At 37.7% G+C, this 23,646-nt stretch overlaps 1 protein-coding gene across 3 annotated transcripts in view; it reads right to left on the reverse strand.

Moving 5' to 3' along the window:
• Nucleotides 1-2,136: 2,136 nt before the first annotated feature.
• The window catches only part of RGS22 (regulator of G protein signaling 22), an 86,595-nt gene continuing 65,085 nt past the window's right edge, over nt 2,137-23,646 (reverse strand). For 2 of the 3 annotated variants that reach the window (XM_039328911.1, XM_039328913.1), the window contains 10 exons: nt 23,227-23,389; nt 20,067-20,225; nt 18,958-19,026; nt 15,919-16,077; nt 12,860-13,039; nt 11,030-11,173; nt 9,239-9,349; nt 8,282-8,390; nt 7,891-8,013; nt 2,137-5,324 (listed from right to left, as the gene is read on the reverse strand). In XM_039328911.1, the coding sequence (XP_039184845.1) occupies nt 5,308-5,324; nt 7,891-8,013; nt 8,282-8,390; nt 9,239-9,349; nt 11,030-11,173; nt 12,860-13,039; nt 15,919-16,077; nt 18,958-19,026; nt 20,067-20,225; nt 23,227-23,389 (1,234 nt within the window). In that variant the 3' untranslated portion in view covers nt 2,137-5,307. The remainder of the gene's footprint in view (nt 5,325-7,890; nt 8,014-8,281; nt 8,391-9,238; nt 9,350-11,029; nt 11,174-12,859; nt 13,040-15,918; nt 16,078-18,957; nt 19,027-20,066; nt 20,226-23,226; nt 23,390-23,646) is intronic. The other variant, XM_039328912.1, reaches the window with a different exon arrangement.

Below are 23,646 nucleotides of genomic sequence, written 5' to 3' on the forward strand. Positions count from 1 at the left end.
GAAGATCGCTCCAAAGAGTTTGTAAGTCCTGGTTGACCCACCAGCTCAGGAATCAGTACCTGTGAAACTTCCTCAACCTCCTTCTTCTGTTGGTCTTTCTCTTTACATTTATATGTTACTTTTTCTTTACATTTATATGTTGCACAAGTCTCAGGGACCGATACCTGTAAAACTTCCTCAGTGAATTCCTCCTTGTGTTGATCTTCACAGTTGTAAGTTGTACAAGTTATCCTCTGCCCGTTCCTCTCTTGTTGGTGCCCCTCAAGCTGAAATTTCCCAATTTCAATTTCAGGCAGCAATTCCACCCTTGAAGATTGCTCCAAAAACTTTGTAGGTCTAACTTCTCCCAGAGCCACCCTTGAAGATTGCTCCAAAGACTTTGTAGGTCCAACATCTCCCAGAGATTCAGAGACCGCTGAATATGAAACTTCCTTAACCTTCTTCTGTTGCTGCTTTTCTTTGGAGTTATGTACTATACAAGTTGTCTTCTGCTCCTCAATCTGGACTTGTTGAGACCTAATAGATGGCGATGGACATACCCCCAGGACCGAAGTATAAAAATCTTTTGCTTGAGAAACAGTATTAAGTCTATGACATGTCCCCAGGTAGTTCACCACCATTCCAGTCGGAATATCCCATCTGAATAGAATTTTTCTCTTTTTAAGTTCATTTACTAGAAAAGCAAACTCCTTTCTTCTTCTTAAAATTTTAGATGGGATCTCCTTAAAAATTATGACATCTTGTGAAGCAATTTGAAATCTCTTCTTATAATAGGCTTGCACAATTTGATTACGTAAGGATCTTTTACCAAAATAAATTACCACATCTCTTGGCAGATTCTTCTGTGCTGCCACCACAGAGTTAACCCTGAATAATTTTTCAATTTCACTAAGTATTCCCTCTTTTTCTTTATTCAAAATCAATGCAAAGTCCTTTGCAACCATTTCTTTCAAATCTTCTTGCAAAGACTCTTCCAGGCCTCTGATTCTTAAGGCATATTCCATTTGTCCATATTGAAGCATAAGAATCTCATTTTCCATTTCTTTTTCCATACTTTCAATTTTCCCCTCCATTATGTCCACTTTTTCAGCTACCTCTTCCACATGGGAGTTCACCTTTTCAAGAACAGAAGCAACTCCTTCTAAAGCCAAAACAAAATCTTGTCTCAAGATCTTATTATTTTCCTCTAAAATCTTTTTCATTTCTGCCCTAATTTGAATTATAACATCTCCCATCATGTTTTGCAAATCCTTCATAGTTATTAGCTGACCCCCAGAAGAGGGTGAAACTGTTGATTTAGAAGCTGTAGAAATCCCTGGACGCTTTGGAGCCATCTTAAAGAAAAACCTTTAGCCCTTCTTAAAAAATTATAAAAATTCCTTCAAAAATCATAACTCCCTCCAAGGAAGGTCATTATAATAAAAAGAAAAAAGGGAAAAGAAAAAAAAAGGAAGAGAAAAAGAATTGAAAAAAGCTTTACTCCTTCTTAAAAATTACAAAAAATTAAACAGAAAAAAGTCTTTCAAAAAAGAGTCATTACAATAAAAAGAAGGGAGAAGAAAAAAAAATAATAATAATTAAATAGAAAAAGTCCGTTCCAAAAAAAAATACTTAGAGATACCAAAAACAACCATTCCAATCATAAGAAAATAAAAAGGGAAAGGGAAAGGAAAGAAAAAGAAACACCAAAAAGCCTGCCGGTCAGCATTCTAACTTCAAAAAAAAAAAAACACCGAGAGATTTGCCGATCGCCATTTTACTTTCCCTTTCAACAAAGAAAAAAAAATAAAAAGAGAGAATAAAAATAGAAGCAAGTCTTAAAACTTAAAATCCAAATAAATCAAAGAAAGCAAAAACTAAATCCTCTACTCAGCTCTGTCCGTTTATAAAAAAAAAAAACTCGCCAGTTCTCTTTAAGCACGGAGGTGTTTGCAACGGCTCGTTTTGTCCCTAAGGACAAAAACAGCTGGGAAGCGGAGACAAGTCTGAACTCCGTGGGAGCACTCCTTTCACCCCCCCAAAAAAAAAAACTTGGGGGGTGCAAAAGAGGCTCTACCACTATTCAGACACTCTCTACCCCCCCCCTTTGCCCGGGAGGGGGATTTTGAACCGCTGAACAGCTGGTGTCTGCTGTTCATAGCGGTTCTTACACTTACCCAGGAAAGACGGCTACAAAGTAGCCGCCATCGCGCGCGCAAAATCCACCGGAAGCCCTTCCTAATGTTTATAGACACTCTCTTTTCCTGGAAATTGAACTTGCTGTCCTGGATCCTATTTACTGAATGACAAATTTTCCCGATATGAGAGCCATTCAAATATTTTAAAAGCTGATGATTTATTTATTCATTCATTGTATTCCATCATGTTGCTTCTGATGTCTAGCGACCACATAAATTTTCTCCATCATGATTTATGCTTTTAGTTCTTCCTTTATTTTTGTAGTGATTTTATTAATTATAATTTACAACAACAAAAACTAATGCAAACTAAATATATTTAAAAGAATAAAAAATATAACAAGTGCATAAAATTAAGTAGAGAAAAATATATTTAACGTAGGTTGGAGGATACGTAGCTCAGGCAATGAAGAGGGATGGTAATCCAATTTTATAAGTGAAAATATATTTTCTGAAAGTTAGAAATCTATTTACTGTTGACTCAGACATTCTTTTTATGGATGCTTACTGTACATGTGAACATTTAAACAGTGGTGATTCAGGTACTATCAATACATTCTAAGAGGACCTTTGTGGGACAGGGAATAAAGATTCCTGAATGTATTGATTACTTTGACAAATAATCCCAATGCTATCACAAGCTAACAACAGCCTAATAGACAGTCTGAAGTTATATTTTGTAAATACAGGATCTAAACTAGATGAAAGTTTTAAAATTATGTATATTCTTGCCAATCTGATTTTTAAAATCTGCTCTAAATTAGCCAGAAATGCAAACATTAATGAAAAAGTCATTTAGCAATGCCCTATATTCATAGGTTATTATAATTTGGTGATGGCTTCATATCAAGCGTCTCTGGAGAAATGAAGACAAAAACAATCTGAAACAATTCAAGAGAAAAATAATAAACTGCTAGTTTATTAACACGTTTATTAGGACTAACCACAATGTCACAAAAGAGTGAAAAATAACTTCCTGTCAACAAAGCCACAAATTAGTGAATGGCTGTCCATGTATTTACTGTCTGCCATTCATTTCTTTCTAACCTCATTCTTTACAAATACTTTCCCCAAAATATTTCTATGTATTATTATAAAACTCAAGATAATTTTATTGTATTTGATCAAATGGACGCCAAGCTATGAAAAATTATTCATTTGTAATTGTGTAAGCCTCAAAGTGCCAGAATCCAAAAATAATAATTATTAAAAGTTGCCCTGTATAAAACTCTTCTTGAGCATATCAATTAACCTTGTTTTGGTAATCTAATTCACGTACATGCTATGATTAAAAATGCTTTTACACCTAATATACCTTAATTACAGCTGTATTAATGTTAAAAGCATAACATCTTTTCTTTAGGAAACCACAATAGATTTGCTAATCTTTAGATGCCACAAAGCATCACACTCCAAAGTTTAAAAAAGTTTTAAATACCATTGATTTTCAAATAAAAACATGTGATTATATGTTTCACACTTTTTCTTTAAAATAAAATAGACTACAAAGAAAACCCCAACTTGACTGGATCATCACTATATTCCTCCCTCTTTCAGTTAAGTTTGAAAGGCTGACTGTAAATTGGATAAATCAATATTAACATGGTTTGTGAACTACTCTGGAAAACTGAGGGATGGTAATGCAAGGGATGAATTATAACCAGTCATGCAAAATTCTGTGTGATATCAGGCAATGATATTTCTTATGACAGACAAATAAGACATCTACTTTACACCACTTCTATCAAAACCACAAGGGAACCATTGTTTTACTGCGTGTGTGGAAACAATTCTGCAAAACCAAGTATCAATCAAGCACAGTTTATCCTCCCTGACATATGTCTGGATTATATCTTTTACATAATAAGTCTGCTAAGTCTGATTCAGAATGGAGCTACTGAATGAGAAAAACAAGTTGTTTGGTTATCAGGTGCTTGAAGGTATCATGGGGGACATATAAAGGATTAATGGGTTGATGTTTGGATTGCATACAAATAAATATAGTCCAAATCTAAAACATGGGCACATTGTAGGTTTCATATTATATTTGGCTAGAGAAAAAATTAAGTACCTAAATGGGAGTTTCTTTTTAATATATGACATAAATCCTTGTTATAGAAAAGAAACAATCCAGAGTGCAGTTGTTTGACATATGGCAAAGAAAACAAATTTCTAGCATGGTGAATCTGATCTTAGACACAAGGCCAAAAAATGATGTATCATGAATCTAAACCAAATAATCTGTAACAGGTGAAGGCAATCATTTTGCAGAAGGGCTTCATTTGTTGTTTTTCTTGTGGTTCCTCCTCTTTCTCCTCCTCCTCTTTGATGCCCAGAGGGACCAGGGGCAGGATTTGGTCCCAATTTTTCCCTTTTGGGAATGACATGTTCTTGGAGAATGTTGAAACCATCAAAAAAGACCACATGTGGGCCACAGATATTTCCCCTCTTGATACATACTTCATTGCAAAAGGAAGAAAGAACTAATGTATTTGAATCCTTCAGCAGCAATCATCCACAACTGAGCTCAAGCTCTCACTGTAATTTACAATATGAATCAGATGTGACTGTGAAACAATATGGCAGATAGAATCACAGATATTGCTATTTTGAAGCCTTACAAATTGCTCTACCTGTGGACCAGCCTTGATGTTCTCGGAAATGTTTTGTACACCTGTTCTGGAGACCTCTATACAGCAAAAGCAAGAGGAACTGCCTTGAAGTTAGCCCGAAGAAGTACATGTTGCATTTCAGAATCCTAGTGAACTATATAGGCTTGTCAACAAGCTGCAAACCTATCAAATATTTTGTAAGTAAATTAATTAACAATTCTTCCTTCGTTAAAAACAAGTATATAATAGCACAGGATTCCCAATTTGGCACTGTAAAATTGGTGTCTCCAGATGATAAGAATTGTATTCTAACATAGCTGTTAAATTTTAGAAGGCTATAATACTACAATATATAGGAATAAAGTCCCACTGGCACTGAATGCCCCAGAATTAGTTTCTTTCTTCTCTTGGTTACATAACTTTTCTGAAAAATAGGGCAAACCAGTGAGTTACTTTCATTTATTTCTGATAAATTGTCTCACTGTGAATGCAAATCCATAATTTCTTCAACAGTTTCCTTAAAATTTTGATGGTTCTGATTGGGAGGGAAAGACACATGGCATTAATATTTAAGAAACAAAAAACAATGCCTGTAAGACAGAAAATGAACACAATTCCTACAGTTCCAAAGAAATCTAGAGAAATAAGTTATTTTGCCTTTTCACAGGTAATTCCAGCTGACATTTGTTTCTAAATTTGTGAATATGTTTAATTTATTTAATATAAAATTTTCTATCCCTTTCCAGTACATATGTTCTCTGCTCTTAACAGTTTATAGCATTTAAAAAACAGTAATAAATTTAAATAGTAAATATTAAATAGAAATCATCTCAAAGATAAAACTAAAACTATTAACAAAAGCAAATATAGAAAGGTAATCATTAGAGAAGAGACAAAAGAGAGCATTTTCTAATGGGTATGTTGCCTGTGGAGAAAATATCGGCTTAAAAAAGAAAATTCTTGGCCTGATGGTGAAATACCAGCAAATAATGAGCCAAGGGAGCCAGCCTTCCAAGGTAAGGATTCCAAAAGCTTAATTAGAAAATATTTTCTCTTGCTTCAGTCAAAAACATCTCTGCCACAGAAAAGGGCTTTTCCATTAGATCTAGAAGGCTGGGCAGCAATACAGGATGAAGTGACCCCCTAAGATACCCTGGATCAAAACCCTTTAAATTTTTTAAAATAATAGTTAACCCTCTGAACTGTGCTAGGAAACAAACCAACGCAGGCCTTGGAGGACTGTTGTATAGGTAGTCCTCAACTTACGAACACAATGCAGCCCCAAATTTCTGCTGCTAAGCAAGACAGTTGTTAAGTGAATCACTGTGGTTATTAAGTTAATAATATAGTTGTTAAGTGAATCTGGCTTCTCCATTGATTTTGCTTGTCAGAAGGTTGCAAAAGGTGATCACATGTTCCTGGGACACTGCAAGCGTCATAAATATGAGTCAGTTAACAAGCATCTGAATTTTGATCACGTGACTATGGAGATGCTGCAACAATAGTGTGAAAAACGGTCATAAGCCACTTTTTTCAGAGCCATGTAACTTTGAATGGTCACTAAATGAACTGTTGTAAGTCAAGGACTATCTGTACACTGAATCTAATTGCAAGATCCTACCCATATTCTTGGAGATACCTCCTAGATCAAGGGTCCCTAACTCCCAGGCCACAGCTCACTCCCAGGCCATGGCCTATTCAGTTCCGGGCTGGCACACATGCACGCAACTCAACTTGTGTGAGCGGCAAGCTGGCGCATGTGCATATGCATGTGGCAGGTCACTTTGCAAAAGCCGAGGTGCTTGTGCATGCACATGTGCACCAGCTTGCTGCTCGTGCAAGTTGAGCTGCATGTGCGCGCGTGCATGCCAGCCTGCCAGTTGCACAAGTTGAACTGTGCACACATGTGCGCAGGCCTGCTGCTTGTGCAGCCCGTTCCCCTCTCCCCCCCCTTCCAGCCTGGCCACCAAACCGCAAAGGTTGGGGACTGCTGTCCTTTTTGAAGATAGCCCCAAGAAATATATGTTGCAGAAATTCAGTCTGGAGGTAAGTGAAGCATTGGTTTATCTGACTTTGAGTTTGAGTTTATCTGAAATATTTTCTGCCTTCAAAACTGCCACATGATCTCAAGAACAGAGGCAGTTACTTTAAAGAATTGCAGACAGGTGGTATTCTTGTGTTTCTGTGCATTTTCAAATCAGAAGCATGGTTCAACTACAAAGATTGGGTTGAAATTATGGAATTAATCTGCAATGAAGGATGTTCATATGCCCAATTATTGTGTTTAAATAATAGGATTATGAATGATTAATTCCAAATATATGGGTAGCTCAAAAAAAAATAACATCTGCTTCTTCATAGAACCCTTGGCACTAAAAAAAAACCATCTTTCTATATATGCCTGATCCTCTACATCATCACTGCAATTAAGGGTAGCATTGTTCAATTTCCAGCCTTCTGTGTTTGCTGTGATTTAGGTACAACTGGAGTATAATAGATCAAGTCTAAAAAAAACATTCAGTAAACATATTAAGAACATGATTAACTGTTTCTCACTGAAACTGGGGCCTGAAACTGTTAACATTTGAAACAACTCTGAAAAAAGCAAGAATGCTAATATTTGTGGACTAGAATCTTGGGGTATTTATATGACATCACTGTGCAAATGATGAATTATAAATTAAGATAAAAATACCAATGTCAACCATTCTTTTGAAAATGGACAAAGGCCAAACAAGGAGAAGCGGAAGCAATTACTGCAGGAGGATCATTTCTCCACTGCAGGTAGAATGACAACAGTAGGAAGTTAGAGGAGCAGGGATGGAAGGAACAAGAATGTTTTTAGGCAAGCTGATGAAAAAGTTTCCCTGGAAGGGCAAATCTCCTACAGTATGTAGGCAAGAAGGAAACAAACACCAAGTATGAAGTGCTGAAAAAACTATTGGCACTTCAAGGAGTATGGGATGCTTATACTTGCGTGCTCCTCCTGGACTGAATCCTCAAGGCATTTCATTTTTATATCATTATACAAACTGAGCATCTGATGAAGAGATATTATCTGTTATCAACATGGAAAATTAATTGAGCCCCTGGAGACATACTTGCAGTATCTTTAGCTGGGAATGAACGTTGCTTCACAAAAGCTGTGTTGAAGTTTGCTGGGGAAATAAATTTGTCAGAGCTTATGGCTGTATCACTTTTCAGAGCGAGGAAAGATGAAAGACCTGGAAAAAAAGATAAAGAGGGAAATGAAAGAGAGAAAGACAGGGAGGGAGGGAGGAAAGGAAGGAAGGAAGGAAGGAAGGAAGGAAGGAAGGAAGGAAGGAAGGAAGGAAGGAAGAAAGAAAGAAAGAAAGAAAGAAAGAAAGAAAGATGAAAACCATAATAAAGCTTATCTTCAGAGAACAAACATAATATTGTTGTGCTTCACATAGTAAGAAAATCAATGTTAAATGGACCCACAAAAACCTTTCTCATTGATGAAAAGCTGACCTGAATAAGCAGATGCTGCTACTGATTTTTTCTCTAAATCTTCTTGAATCTGCAGGAGGACCCTTTCTTGTTCAAGAGCTTCTATGTACTTTGAATAAGACCAGAAAAACTACAAGAAATTTAAAAAACCAAGCAAACAAGTTAGGTGGGTATGATAGTGGATCCATAAATGGGCAATCCTTTTTTATATCCTAAGATAATGTTAGCAGTTCTTACCTTCAGAAAGCTGAAATCTTAATAAAAGACAATAAAGTTATTACAGTATTGCATTATTTATCGGTGGGGCAACATAATTCATGTGGTTTCCTAACACCACTTGTAATAAGAAGTGAGGATTTCCAATACAGACATTTGAGGAAGTTAAAAAGCCAAGTTCCTCCAAGGCAGTTGTGAAATATCTGAATTTCATATCTAATCAGTACTTTATTTAGATTTATAGCCTGCCTGAATTAATCTGCACTTACAGCTTGAATATGCCAGTATCAAACATATGTTCAGATATTTGCCAGTCCTATTTGTCTCTTCTCATAAGTATTTTCACATTATTCAAGAGATAATAGGCCTTTCCTTATTTCATTTTGCAATTTAAAAAGGGCTTTTATTTTTTTAAAATTAATAAAAATAACTTCAACATGTTCATTCAACATTTTTAATTTACATTTTTTTAAACAAAGCTTCCACTGTCATTTAGCAATATGCAGCCCCTATCATGAGGGACATTTATATAAAATGACATTGACATGAATTTCAGACACATCCAGGTTCCAAAATAAAGGGAAGGGGTCCTAATGAATGCTAGCAAGTTCATTTGCCCATAATTAAACAATAGCAATTTCTTAAAAATGAAACTGGTAGCACATCAGAGATGGCTTTCAATCTGTTTCCTAAATCCACTGAGTCATCCCTGGATTATCACATTGTGCTTCAGGAAGGACTGATAGAACATAATTCAATTACCTCTCGGCCCAATCCAGAGAAGCTGGGGGATGGTGAAAATTCAGTCAAACTCATTTTTGAATCAGTAGCTGAACTTGTTTTCCCAGGAATAGAACTTTTCTTCCTTTGTGCCTAGCAACGAAACAAATATTTGATTATTTCTGAAGTAAAATAAATTATTGGACAGTATATTTCAGTATATTTTTGAGAATCCACTTTATGTGCTTTTTTGGTTTTGTTTTAAGATTTGGATCTAGTCAGACTTCTCTTGAATAACTCTTTTCTCTTATAAGGAGACTCCTGTTGAGAAAGATTTCCAAAATAATTACAAATAAAGGAAATATTTTGGGATGTAGTTAGAAAGATTATCAAGGAACCCAAGCAAGATCCCTTTGAGGCTCTAGCCTTGGCTTGCAGTGGGACTATCATGGATTCTTCCAATTACTCAGGAGATTTCTATAGGATCCCAGACTCCTTTCTCTGAGTTCCCTTCAACCTCTGGTTCAAGCAAGATCTACAGGTAGTCCTCACTTATTAACTGCCCTAGGGACTGGCAACTCTGTCGCTAAATGATGGTGGTGATTAAGTGTGACCATACCAACTTACAACATTAGTTCAGGTTGTTGTCATTAATCAAATCATGCATAGCATTAAGCACTGTGACCACGATTTGTGACTTCCTGCCAGCTGCCCCATTGACTTTGCTTGTCGAAAGCTGGCGAGGAAGGTCTCAAATGACAATATGTGACCACTGCAATTGGTCATAAATCCATGCCAATTGCCAAGTGCCCAAATTGCAATACCCCAGGGGCACTGGGACCGTTGCAACTTCGAGGACTGCTTGTAAATCTCTATCTTCAGCATTGTCATAACTTCAAATGGCCACTGAACAAGTGGTCCTTAAGTAAGGACTATTCGTACTGAGTTTTTTCCCCCTTTTTCCTCAGGTGATGACTCTCGGTCTTGTCCTCCATGATTAACACTGAGGAGAAGTCCTGAGTTCAGAAACAGAATGTCAAATGACAGACCGTTTCTTTTATGGAAGAGAAGATTTGGCTTGCCATATCTAAAATAGGGGATATGTTGCTTGTCAGATTGGTTGGGAGAATCCAGCGACATTCACTTCCATCATCATTTCGTTCCATTTGGAATGTTACTTCACAACATATGATATGAAGCCCTGTTCTCTTCTGGCTTCTTTTCCATTATGAATAGAGGTTTTATAGTTTTTATGAGCTGGGATCTATCTACCTCTGCCCCTTTCCAGTTGGGCTCCTAACATTTGGGGTCACTTGGTTAATAGTTTTTTAATAATATTTTGTGTAGTGGATCCTATGCATACAGCATATAGCAACTTTCTGTAAATATAGAATTACATTCTTGGGAGAATTCACAAGAATGAGGATTCTTAAAGCAGCTTTCCCCAGTGCAAACTGAATTATAACATTGTGTATGATGTGAATTGCATTCCCACACATCTTAAAGGATCAGATTTAGAGAAAGCAGATTTGTGGACAGCTGGCATCCAAAGGTCTTTTCATCTAGGTTGCCATAGATCAGCAAACTTTCAAAGTATGTTTCATTATAAAATATTGCTCTCTCTGTCTTAAACTCCTACACCGCACAAATCAAATATAATAAATGAATACTAAATAGGGAAATGCCATTTATAATGTGGACTTTTTTAAATTTCACTTCTGTAGGATTTGAATCATATATAAAATAGCTGTACTATTTTGAGAGTTTATCTTACTTTGACTTATTCACATTACTGTTTAACTGGTATGTGTGAGGTTAATCTGGTCTTCTCACCTTTTCTTCTAATTCTCTTGCTTTTTTAAATTTCTGTATCTTCTTTTCTCTTTCCAAGCAAGGCAAAATAGCCTCATCAATCAAATTGCCTCGAAATTCACAAAACTTTGGCCAAAATTTAAAGAGAAGCGCAAAAATAGTCATCTGAAGCAGGGAAATAGAAAAGGATGTCTTAGAATGCAATACTGCACAGAAAGAAACAGTACTGCAGACAATTAAAATATTTGCTGATGATAAATGCTTCTAATGCACAGCATTGTACGTACTGCCTTTTAATATTTTACTTCAGACAGGCACATGCTTCCCATCCGAATGAGTTTATGGTTTATGAAAAATTTCTTAAGCCACAATTTCAAAGCCTTCCCTTAAAAAAATTATAATGTCTTGCATTAATAAAAACATTAACTGGTGAATTGTTTATGTTTTTAATATGAGGTTTCTAAAACCAAACAAATTGCATCAGAACTACTTTTAAATCCAAATTGTTGTCCAGAATATTCAACTTTGACAGATGAATGGTTCCTCTTTTAAAGCTTTACTTAAGTTTTTGCCTCCAGAAAAATTCAAAAACAACTTTACAGAAACTGTGAGGTTTTTGAAGTGATATAATCTCTTTGCAAGAGAGATTCTTTCTTTTACATTACAGACCCAAAAGAGTTATGAAAGTACAGATTGTGCTTGACTTATGACCCCCAACTGGGACCAGAATTTCCATTGTTAAAAAGGCAGTTGTTAAGTGAGCTGTGCCCAGTATTATACCATTTTTTGCCATGTTTGTTAAGCGAATTACTGCAGTTAAATGAAACACATGGTTGTTAAGTGAATCCAGCTCCCCCATTGATTCTGCTTGTCGGAAATCAGCTTGGAAGGTTGCAAATAATGATCACATGACCCAGGGATACTGTAACCATCATAAATAAATGCAGATTGCCGAACACCTGAATTTTGATCACATGACCGTGGGAAGATTGTGACAGTCGTAAGTGCAAGGATTTCTTTTTCTTATCAAAAATGTCTTGTGTACTGCATCGAACAACTCTGAAAGATCATACACTTTCTAGAGCAGACATGTCAAACCCGCGACATCATGTGATGTCACACAATGTATCGGGAGAGTTTTGCCATTGCTGGCAATGGGGTGGGTGCGGCTTCCGCATGATGTGTCCAGCCTGTGGGCTGGCAGTTTGACACTCCTGTTGTAGAGTATTTCTTAAGAATCACCAGAGACTAAAGTTGGAAGTGGCCCTCAACAATATTTGAATGTGACAAAATCTTATATACAGGTAATCTTTGACTTAGGACAATGGAGCATAAATTTTATGTTGTTAAAGGATACATTTTAAGTGAGTTCTGCCCCATTTTACAACCTTGCTTGCCACAGTTGTTAAGTGAATCACTGCAGTTGTTAAGTTAGTAACACATCTGTTAAGTGAATCTAACTTTCCCTTGACTTTGCTTGTCAGAAGGTCACAAAAGGGGATCACATGACCCTGGGGCACTGCAGTCATAAATATGATCTGAATTTTGATCACGTGATCGGGGATGCTGCAAGGGTCATAAATGTGAAAAGTGGTCATAAATTACTTTTTTCAGTGCTTTTGTCGCTTCAAACGGTCATTAAATGAACTGTTGTAGGTCAAGGGCTACCTATACACAGATGGAATCTCTATGCATTTCTTGGATCATATTTTTAATTTTAATTTTTAAATGCCATAATATCAAACTAGAGTATGCCAATCTAGATTCCGTAATAGGGACAGCTTTGCACCTACCACGTTCATTCATAAAAACTACACAAAAGGCATGATTACCCACAAATGTATTCTGTACCTGTGCTTCTCTAAACACGTATGGGCCTAGCTCTTTCCTGTGTTCAATGATCTTTTGGGCTTGTTCCTGAGGTATGTCAATCTGAAGAGCAGGTGGAATGGCAGAATTAATAAAGCAGTTGATAATAGTTGTGATCTTATCCTGAATAATGGATTCACTGCAGTGAGAATGGCACAGGTCCTGAAAATGAAGAAACAAAACATTCAGCGTATATATGCAATTACACAGTCAACATGTAAATCAGTTTTCCTCAATTTGATGAGTTCCAGATGTGTTAGGATTGCAACTTTCATAATTCCCAATCTGTATAGCCAACAACTGGCGGGAAATTCTGGGAACTGCCACCCCAACGTATCTGGAAAGTGCCAGGTCAAAGAAAGCTAATGCAAATTATTTAGATAGTTAGCTTGATGTATGTCTAAAATACAATTCCCTAGCCATTCTTCGGGTTCTATTTCTCAGGCCAACTCACTTTACAAAAATTTCCCAGGGAACCATTTCAGAATCAGAGTCTCAGTATGTGAAAATCTTCCTCAGTCCTCATCACCTACTGTACTTCAATTTGGCAAGAACCTAAAGAAGTTCTCGGAACAAGATCTCAGTACGTAGGCAAGTTCAAAGTTTCTTAAGTAATCAGATAAAAACTAATTTTAGAAGGGAAGATCTCTCTCCCTACTCCTTTTGGACTGGCAGGGGGTTGGACTAGATGACCTCCAAGGTCCCTTCCAACTTTACTACTATTACTATTACTATTACTAAGAACAGAGAGAAAAATCTAACTCTCAGAAGACCTTTTAGGGTATTAATGGCCAATAGGTGACCTTTAAGATGTTGTATGAATTATAACTCTCAGCCCTAAGGAAGCTAATCAGCTGATGAGGATGATGGCAATGTGTACTTCAATAACTTTCAGTGGGGGGTTTTTTTATCTATTCATTTCATATTATTTAGCCATACTGTACCATTAACTATATATTTTGATTCTATGCCAAGCATAGAATCTTATGTTAAATGATAACAAATATTGCAAACTGTGTGTGATAGATAGGTGAATTTGCCACCACTCCAGCACAGGACTAATGAACTGTTTGAATGTTACACTTAATAGTATCAAGACATGTCTAAGATGATGAATTCACACTAGTTTCTCCCAAAACACACACATACACAGAGAGAGAGAGAGAGAGAGAGAGAGAGAGAGAGAGAGAGAGAGAGAGAGAGAGAGAGAGAGAGAGAGAGAGAAGGGGGGGAGGGAGGGAGGGAGGGAGGGAGAATCTATTTTGGGGCTCTTTTGCATAGTTAGTTACATTGATCTACTTTTGTCTTGTCCTTGAATTCAGAGGAAAACATACTGACATAAATTGCACTGCCTCTTTGGCTTCCTATTATTGGGCCTCAGTAATGAAGCTAGGCAATGTTACTACCCTCTTACAGTTTAATTAATATAGGGGCGTTTCAGGGCAACAGTTGATGGATTCCCAGCTATTCTTTCCCCTCCCACCCCATATCACCTACGGTCAGGAAGACTAGCTCCCAGTTACCCCACTGAACATTGGGTGGAATTGGGGGTTCAATCCTTAATTATTATGGTTCATCGCACAATCAGCCAGCTGTTTACACCAGATTTGGCTTATCCTTCCCAAGCACCTGGGATAGGCAGATGCTATCTTTTTGAAGATGTTAAAGATATTGTCACAGGGTATAAGCCAGGCATGTCAAACTCACGATGTCAAGTGACATCACATGATGTATGGCGACTTTTTCCACATTACCGGCAATGGGGTGGGCACGGTTTCAGCGTGACACATCCGACTTGCGGGCCAGCAGTTTGACATACCTGGTATGTTCCAAGTAAAGCAGCCTTTTGCAATTGACGGTGATTTTGTCAATGCCGATGGTGTTCAAGATGTTCAAGTGGTGCTCCAGTTGTTTTGGATTTGCCCCAAGACATCTATTACTATTGGTACTACCTTTGTTTTCTTTTGCCACAATCATTCTACTTCTATTTTTAGGTCATTGCGTTTTGTTATTTAATCCAGTTCTTTCTCTTCTAGTCTGCTGTCTCCAGGTACTGCCATGTCCACCATCCAGACATATTTTTGTCTTTCTTATCATTTATTTTAGTGTCCTACCAGTTCTTGCTTACAAGCAAGTGGAATTTCTTGCAGACAGATCAATGCAGTTATCACAAAATTAAGCAAAAAACTTGAATGTGTGTATAAGATTCACTAACTAATGGATAACTTAACAATGAACAATTAAGTTAATTTTCTGAAGCACAACATACTGAAGTATCAACTAAGCACAAAAGATGGCCTCACAGTCAAGATGTCAGATGAAAAGTTCATAAATTGCCATACACTCTGCACAAACAAAGCAGGCAGTTAGAAGGTTATGCTAGAAGGTCAAGAGCACAGCAAACAGCAGAGAACAAACCAATATTTCAAATCAGTTCTGGTTCAAGGTCTTATCATAGTTTGCTATCGCAATGTAGACTCTTTTATAAAATAATACCAAGGTTAAACCAAATCCTGGAGGGAAGAGGAGTTCAAAGCATGGAAGGGTGGAAATCTAGTGAGGACATATTCCAAATCATGTAACCTCAATTAGGAATTGTGGTTTGGATATTATACTTGAACAGCTACAGTCTACAGTTACAAAATGGATCAGGATTCCTTGCCAGACTGTTTATATTATTTGGAGAAAACCACAGTGTCCTATCCTGGGCTGAATATGACAACCACAGAATGACAGTACTTAAGTAGCCTAGAGACTGCCATCTAAACTGGGCAGTAGGATCAGACCTGATTATCACTTGAGTGGAGGACTAGGAAGATATTCCAGAGGTATAAACAAGACAAAGAGGAAGGAATGGGATATTTGAGAAAAGGCTATGTAGTCACCAAGGTTGTGTTTTGATATTTAGCTAAGTAATAGGACAAGTCTCAAAGAGTCCAGGAGTCAGCATCTTTAGATCTCCTACTCTGAAATGGTTGCTTTAGACATAAATGTCCTGGTCACTGAGTAACTGCATTACTTCCATTCCTTAAGTGCTGTACCTTGTATTTCTGTACCTCCTGCCAGAAGATCACTCCATTCCCCAATAAATCACCTTTCAGGGATACAAAGTGTTGAAACTGAAGAGCTGTGATGGGATTCATCAGCGCCTTACGGAAAGTAATTATGTCCTTAGACGAAATCACCCAATTCTTCTTATGCTGTTGAAAGGAGGGATGGAGAAAAGAAAGTGCACATTTTACAATGCAATAACACAAGCATTACTGGGGCAAACTGTCTGATGCTAATCTCTGCATTGACCCCAGTGTTCAGTAGTTCATTGCATAGACGCAGTACAATTTGGCAGCCACAGTCTCTCTCCCACTCTTTTGTTTGATTTGGGCAAAAATTGTCTGGAAGGGACAACAGGAAAAAGGAAATGACTAATAATGATTTAGAACATATTACTATGCTGTAAGGTATGAGTTATGAATAGAAAGGGGAAAAGTTTGGAATTGTTTAGAAACATGCAAGAGTAATCACAGGTCGTGGAAGGTGCAAGTTTAAAACTGCCCTGCCCTTGACAACCTATCTTGTTGACAAAAGCCACCTTAATCAATTGTCATGAACACAGACAGACACTGAAAGTTTGTGTTTCTGAAATTAATGCCACCAAGACCTTCGTAGGTCTTCACATCAAGAAAAGGGGAGCAAGGAAGCTAAGTACAAAAGAATAGGCAGACTAAAAAGAAACTGAAACAAATCAAAGGCAATGAAAAATCTAAATAACACTGCAGATCCTATCAATGCAGTTGAAGGAGTCATTTTTAAATGACATAAGACAGTGGTGGCGAACCTATGGCATGGGTGCCAGAGGCGGCACTCAGAGTCCTCTCTGTGGGCACGCATGCCATCGCCCCTGTCCCAGGCCTTCAGCTGGGTTTTATAAAACCTTTTCGCTTTAGGCTTCCGCCGCCATGTGCAAAAAAAAAAGGTTCAGTCAATTTCAACTTCTCGTGGGAAAAAAAAAGATCTTGCAAAGTTGGAATTGATTGATTGAACTTGTTAGTCCCATCCAGTCTGCCGTTACCACCTCAGCCACGCCCACCCAATTGGCCACACCCACCCAGCACTCGATGATGCATGAGTGGGTTTTGGGTTGCAGTTTGGGCACTCAGTCTCTAAAAGGTTTGCCATCACTGACATAAGAGATCAGGCAATAATTTGCAAAACAAATCTGAAACATGACATCACATACATTTCTCTTACACTCTTCCAACTTTTCTGAGAGACATCTTTAAAAATGAAATATACTAGAAGGAATAGAAAAAAATCTCTTGAAGGGATTCCCTGCACACAAGATGCCCCTCCTGAACTATCCCCCAGTCTTGCTTTCCTACTTAATTAACCTGGCTGTGTCCCTTGGCACTGCACTCCCTGATCCTGCCAGAACAAACAACTACAGGGAGAAAAAACAAAACAAAAACATTAGTGCCAGGTCCTTGGTGCTCTCTGAGCTTGAATTGTTTCATTACCAAACTTGTTTTGTCATTAGTACAGGTCATCCTCAACTTACAACAGTTCATTTAATGACTGTTCAAAGTTACAACAGTACTGAAAAAATGACTTATGGCCATTTTTCATACTTACAACCATTGCAGTAGCCCATGGTCACATGATCCAAATTCAGATAGTTGGCAACTGACTTGTAACTTTGAATAGTCACTAAATGAACTGTTGTAAGTCAAGAGCTCCCTCTAGAACCCAAATCAAAGGGAAAAGCCCACCCTCCACCTCCAAGATAGAGTTGGCTGTTCTTTGAGATAGAAAAAAAGGAGAAGGCCAGAACTGGCCTGATCTGTCATGTCACAAGGCTTTAAGACATTTAACAATCAATATGATCATCATGTGAGAGAACGTAGCTGTAAGTGAAACAGACTTTCTGTGATATGATTAATCCTGCTCACTTTGCTGCATATTTCATATTTTTATGAGTTCATTTAATCGCTCAACAATAAATTATCTTCCAAATGGTAAAAAGCAATATTTTGTTCCAGTTTTCTGGATAAAGAAAATGTACTTTCTACATTAAAGTTTAAAGACATGGAAGTCTGAAAAGAAAATAAGTACAGCACTGTAATGCTAGGGTTCAGAACCCAAATATCTTTTTTTTAATGTTATATAACAGTGGTGGCACGGGTGGCAGAAGTGGCACTCGGAGCCCTCTCTGTGGGCACATGTGCCGTTGCCCCAGCCTTGCCTCCCCCATGACCCCCTCCTCACCAACACCCTCCCTGGAGGAGAATTGCCCCCAAGCGTGGCCCACGTGGAGCAGTACAGCCAAGGACATGGCAGCCAGGCTTCGTATACAAGACTCTGCCCTCACGCCCCATTGCGCACAGTTGATGCTGCGGGCAGAGGGAGCTGCTGGGCTGCTGGGCTGCTGGGCTGCCTGGGTGCCTGGGTGATCTGGCGCTGCTGGGCTGCCTAGGTGATCTGCGATGGGCCCTGGAGGCAGTGAGTGACCCTGAGGGCAGGCGGGGTGGGGGCAGGGCAGGGGGTGGAGCTGGGGCGGGGCCAGTTTTTGGGCACTCAGTCTCTGAAAGGTTCGCCATCACTGTTATATATTATGCAAAATGGTGATTCCCACAAGCGCCTCAAGAGATACTGAATCTTTGCAAGAGACAACATTTCTCAAGAGTTAGTGTTCTGGCCTACACACACAAAATAAAATATCAAAAGCTTGTATCTTTATTCAGGTATTGGTCATACATTTATTAATTGTACTTGTAGCCACAAAAACCAGAAATAACCTTTTTTATTAAAAAAAAAACAACCAATTGAGATTTCTTTCTTTTTTAGCTTCTGACTCCAATTGTACCAAATCCAAGAATAACAGAGACTGTGGCATTTGCATTAACTTACTTTTGTTAATTTAACAACATGAGCCAATGCTACCCACATAGCATTATGAATACAATACTGTAATGACTGCTCTTACTCAGCTAGGCTTACTCTCCTGTTTATGTAAGCACTGCATAGTTTAGAGGATGATAAGTCCATATTACACAAAGACCCAAGTAGAAACAAACACAGCTTGCCTTCCATGGTACTTGTTTCTTTTCCTGTTCCTGAATTAAAATGTCTTCCACTGCCTCTCCCATATGTAGCTGAAAGCAAACATGACAAAACAGCATATTGATTACTTGCATGAATATTAATACTGATGTTGAGGGTATCCTCATTACTTTAAGGATCTCCTAACTCTGGTCAAGATTAGCATTAAGCTTCCTTGAAAGAATGAGATTATATTTTCTTCAATCTGGATGGTCAAAATCAAACACATGGGCTATCTTAAAATTTGAAGCCAGTGAGGAAAAGGCACACAGATTGCTTCCTGAAATGACATGGGCCTGAACAGACCACTGCTGAAAAAGAAGAGCTGCCCTTAGATAGATTAATACATTTTTTCCTAACTGTTATTTCTCCTGGTCAGGAAAGTAATCTGATACACTGAAGAAACTTTGAAGAAAACAAAGCCAAGCTTAATCCCCCAACTCTACATCCATAAAATCAGTGATGTGAGGACTCTGCAAATTCAATAGTTTTCTTCTTTGGAGAGGTACCAAGTTAAAAGCTCCTTCTTATCCAGTAGATTCATTGCACCACAGAGCCAATAATTCTTTCCTACACTCAATGAAAGGCCTGGCTGATAGCCAGACAGGGACTCCATCTATTTTACTATTGTGCAGAAGAAAGGATCGATACTGTTCTTGATAGAAGACAGCGCCCTAGGTGGGAGGATGAGCAACAGCCACAGTGTGAGAAAAAGACAGCCTGAGCATGAAAGACCCAGCCTGCATTATTCTGTGAGCTTCCACATGGACTGAATTGCATTTGTGTCTCAGGGAGGGAGGGACTGTGCATGATGGAAAGAATCTTGCAATGATCAAGGTCTCTACCTCCCGCCAGCAAACTTTGGAATGCTTGCCAGATGGAGAGCCCCAGCTTCAAAACCCACTTTCATTTTCAGTGGCTTACAGGAATACCTACTAAGGGATCCATCAGAAGAAAAACTCCATACCAAGTCATCTGTACTATCCTGCATACTTCTTATTATCAATGATTTTTCAGATAATCAAATACTCTGAAGTATTCACAATTCAAACTTCATGTCACTAGACTGCCATATAAATTGTTAAAATATTACCTTTTGTGTTTTCCACGTTTCCAAGTCTTCGCGGGTATAAAACAGAGGCAACCACTTATTTTCTAATCTCCTCTGGGCATATTTTTGAACGTCTAACAAGATCACAGGAGCAACGTGTTCATGAAGTACTTGCCCCCAGCCTCCACGTGACTTCATAACCTAGTAAAAACATCCAGGAGACCACAAAATGTTCAACAGTAAACAAAGTCAGTTTTAGATTACCGAGCAATTACTAAGGCAAAACAAGTGAGGAAAATCTAAATTTCATTTAAAATTGATTGATATTTAAAGTATGCTATGCACTGCCCTAACAAGGTGGCTGTCTGAAAAAAAAAATCAAAAATTCCAATTAAAGTAAAACAATAAAACAATTATTTCTAAAACAGTTAAATAATAAAACCGATAAAACACTTAGGGAACTTAGATAATCAAATATTTCTTGAGCTCCTTCCTAAATGGTAATGAAGAGGGGGATTGCTTCAGCAATAATGGGAAACATTCCCCAACTAGGCCTTTTCATGCAGAAAGCAACATTAACCAGAGATGTTCAATATATCTCTGTCAAGACCCACCAAACCTGCCCCATTGATGATCCAGAAATATAGAGGGGATGTTTAGGAATAAATAGTTTGGTACTAAGCTATACAAGATTTTAACCATCATATGGTCTTTATTTTATAGCCCAGTGTGTTTTGAATTAAAGAAGTCCTTTTTCAGAGCTACTGTGTCTATAAATCAACTTCAGCTTTTAAAGGAAAGAATTTCCACTGTAATAGAGTGTTCATAAAATCCTTTAATTACTCTCTATTATATATAGATAAAGGAATGTCAGCTCCTTACTAGGTAATCTGTCAAATCTAGGTCAACATTTGCATCTGTTGTCTTCCTTATAAGTTGGTCTACCCCCACCCACCCCATCATGCCAGGTACACCTAAGCCATGCTGAATGTAAATGATGGAGGTCATAATCCAACTCAGTGTAGGAAAGATGGTTACAGTATAAGCATAGTTTCCACTAACTGGAAAACACCTGTTTCCACCTACAGCTAAAATGAACATAACCCACATTGATAAAATGCACAATGTCTATAAATTGTCATCTAAAATAACTTTTTGTTATTATCGATAAGAAGATACTCAAAAGGAAATCTTGAGCAGGAATCTCATTTTATATGTCTGATATATTTGAATTTTGGTTACTATCTTATAATATTTTGGCATTTTCCCTCTCAGATCTCCTTTATTCTTATTGATCTCTGATTCTAAAAAACATTATGAGACCTGATTTCTTCCAAAACAACAATAGTAACTTATCAAGTTTATATGCCACCCAGCTCCCAATGACTTCCAAAGCCAAAGTACCGTAAGATAATTTTACTAAATCAATTCATTTATGCACATTTACTGTATTTCCAAAGCATAGACATATATAACTCCAGGCCTACACACTAGCTAATATTAAACATGTTTAATAAGAAAAAAATATGTTAATTTCAGCAATCTTACAAGTAGGGGTGAAATTCTCTAATATTAAACCATTCAGTAATTTCAGACATTTTCTTTCTTGCCAAGAATAAAATATTTCTCTTCATGCAATATAACTGAATATATTTTGAACACAACTGCAACTAAAGGAGACCTTTAGAGTCATCAAGAGCCAACAACACCCTTTCAGAATCAGAGTGAACAGTTCTTTGCTTGCTCAGTAAATAGACCATGCCAGGGGGAGAACTACCAGATCCTGAGCCCTCCCATGAAAGAAAATTTGGATATATTTTTACACATTAATTTGCACAGCATATATTTTATATGCATATTCATGTTTATAATATTTGCAACTATGTGTATATTCATTTGCTAAACATTTTAATCTCTTGACAGCAAAAACCTCAGCTCATATCTTTGGTTTCTAATAGTTATCTAAATATCTAATATTTTGAAGTAATGTGTAATACCTTTTCTCATCATTTATATATATATAAAATCATCCTGGTCATTGTTGTTCCAAAGATGCTTTTTCCAAAAGGCAACTAGACTTTCTTGGGGTCTTTTTTAAAAAAATTCACTTCTCATTCAGGAAGCTTCTTCATTTCAATTCAGTTCTTCTTCAGAACTGAAGAAGCTTCTTGGATGAGAAGTGAAACATTTTCCAAAAAAACTTCCCAAGAAAGTCCAGTTGCCTTTTGGAAAAAGCACCTTTGTAACACATTAGCCAGTGCATACAGTTTAGTCTTAAACTAAGCTACCATATCAAGACAGGCACAGATTATCCTATTTTGAATACATTATGTAAAGATCTAATTCTTTGGAGAAGACTGTAATTCTAGGAAAGCTGGAAGGAAAGAGAAGGGGACAACCAGCAGAATTGGGCTCAATTACAGTGCTGATGGATAGATCTGGATAGACCTGATGGATAGACCTGATGGATAGACCTGGATAGACCTGACAGATTGTCACAGAAAATTGATTTACATGGTTGCTATGAATCAACAACTTGATGGCACAATTCCTGAAATCACCATGATCTTCAAATACTTATTATGCTGCCATCTACCAGTCATCTGGATTTTGCAGCCCAAATTATGACAGTTTTACTCTAGGGCAGGGGTAGGCAACCTTGGCTCTTTTATGACTTGTGGACTTCAACTCCCAGAATTCCTGAGCCAGCACAGCTGGCTCAGGAATTCTGGGAATTGAAGTCCACGAGTCATAAAAGAGCCAAGGTTGCCTACCCCTGCTCTAGGGAAACATTCCTTTATATCAGGGATGTCAAACTCGCAACGTCACGTGACATGTTGCAACGTATTGTGACTTTTTTGCTATTGCCAGCAATGGGGTGGGTGCGGTTTCGTTATGATGCATCTGGCCTGCGGGCCGGCAGTTTGACACTCCTGCTTTATATGGAACAGTATGTACCTTTGCAATCTACTTAATCTGCATGGGTGTCATTCACTGCTTCTATGGGGCTGCATTTTGAAAAAACAACTTCTATATAGAAGTCTGGTTTTATTTAAAGGGCATCAGATTAAATGAAAACACAATGCATATTGGCCACCAGGAAAAATATTGCTTAGTACTAAGGACACAACTCAGTAATCATATGTTAGAACTAACTGAACCAGCAGCATCTTCTACTAACATTTTAAACACAGCCAGTTACCTGCTCTTGTTCTTCTTTTGTAGCTGGGCTGTCAGGTCCAAAGAAATATTTCTTATTTAGATATTTCTTTTTAATGTCTTTAGATTTTTCATCTCGTTGTTCTTTATTTTTGTGTAACATTCTTCTGAACTGCTCAATGTCTATCCAGCACAGGAGGTCCACACTGCAAAAGAAACAATATGTTTTAATCACAGCATCATAAATATTACTTCACACCAAGGATGGGTGAGATTGGAGGAGATGGTCACCATCTACCATCTACCATCTACCGACATTACCAGAAAGGACAGATTTTCCCTCCCCCCTTTTAAAAACTATTTTAGGCTGAAGATGAAAACAAGTACAGGAGGCCTCTAGCAAATAAATTGTTCCTATCCTCACCTTAAATTACCCCATCCCCATCCTCTGAAATCACCATTC

This window comes from Crotalus tigris, unplaced genomic scaffold (genome assembly GCF_016545835.1).
Source record: "Crotalus tigris isolate CLP2741 ecotype Arizona unplaced genomic scaffold, ASM1654583v1 scf7180000024384.25900115:4084858, whole genome shotgun sequence".
NCBI classification, from domain to species: domain Eukaryota; kingdom Metazoa; phylum Chordata; class Lepidosauria; order Squamata; family Viperidae; genus Crotalus; species Crotalus tigris.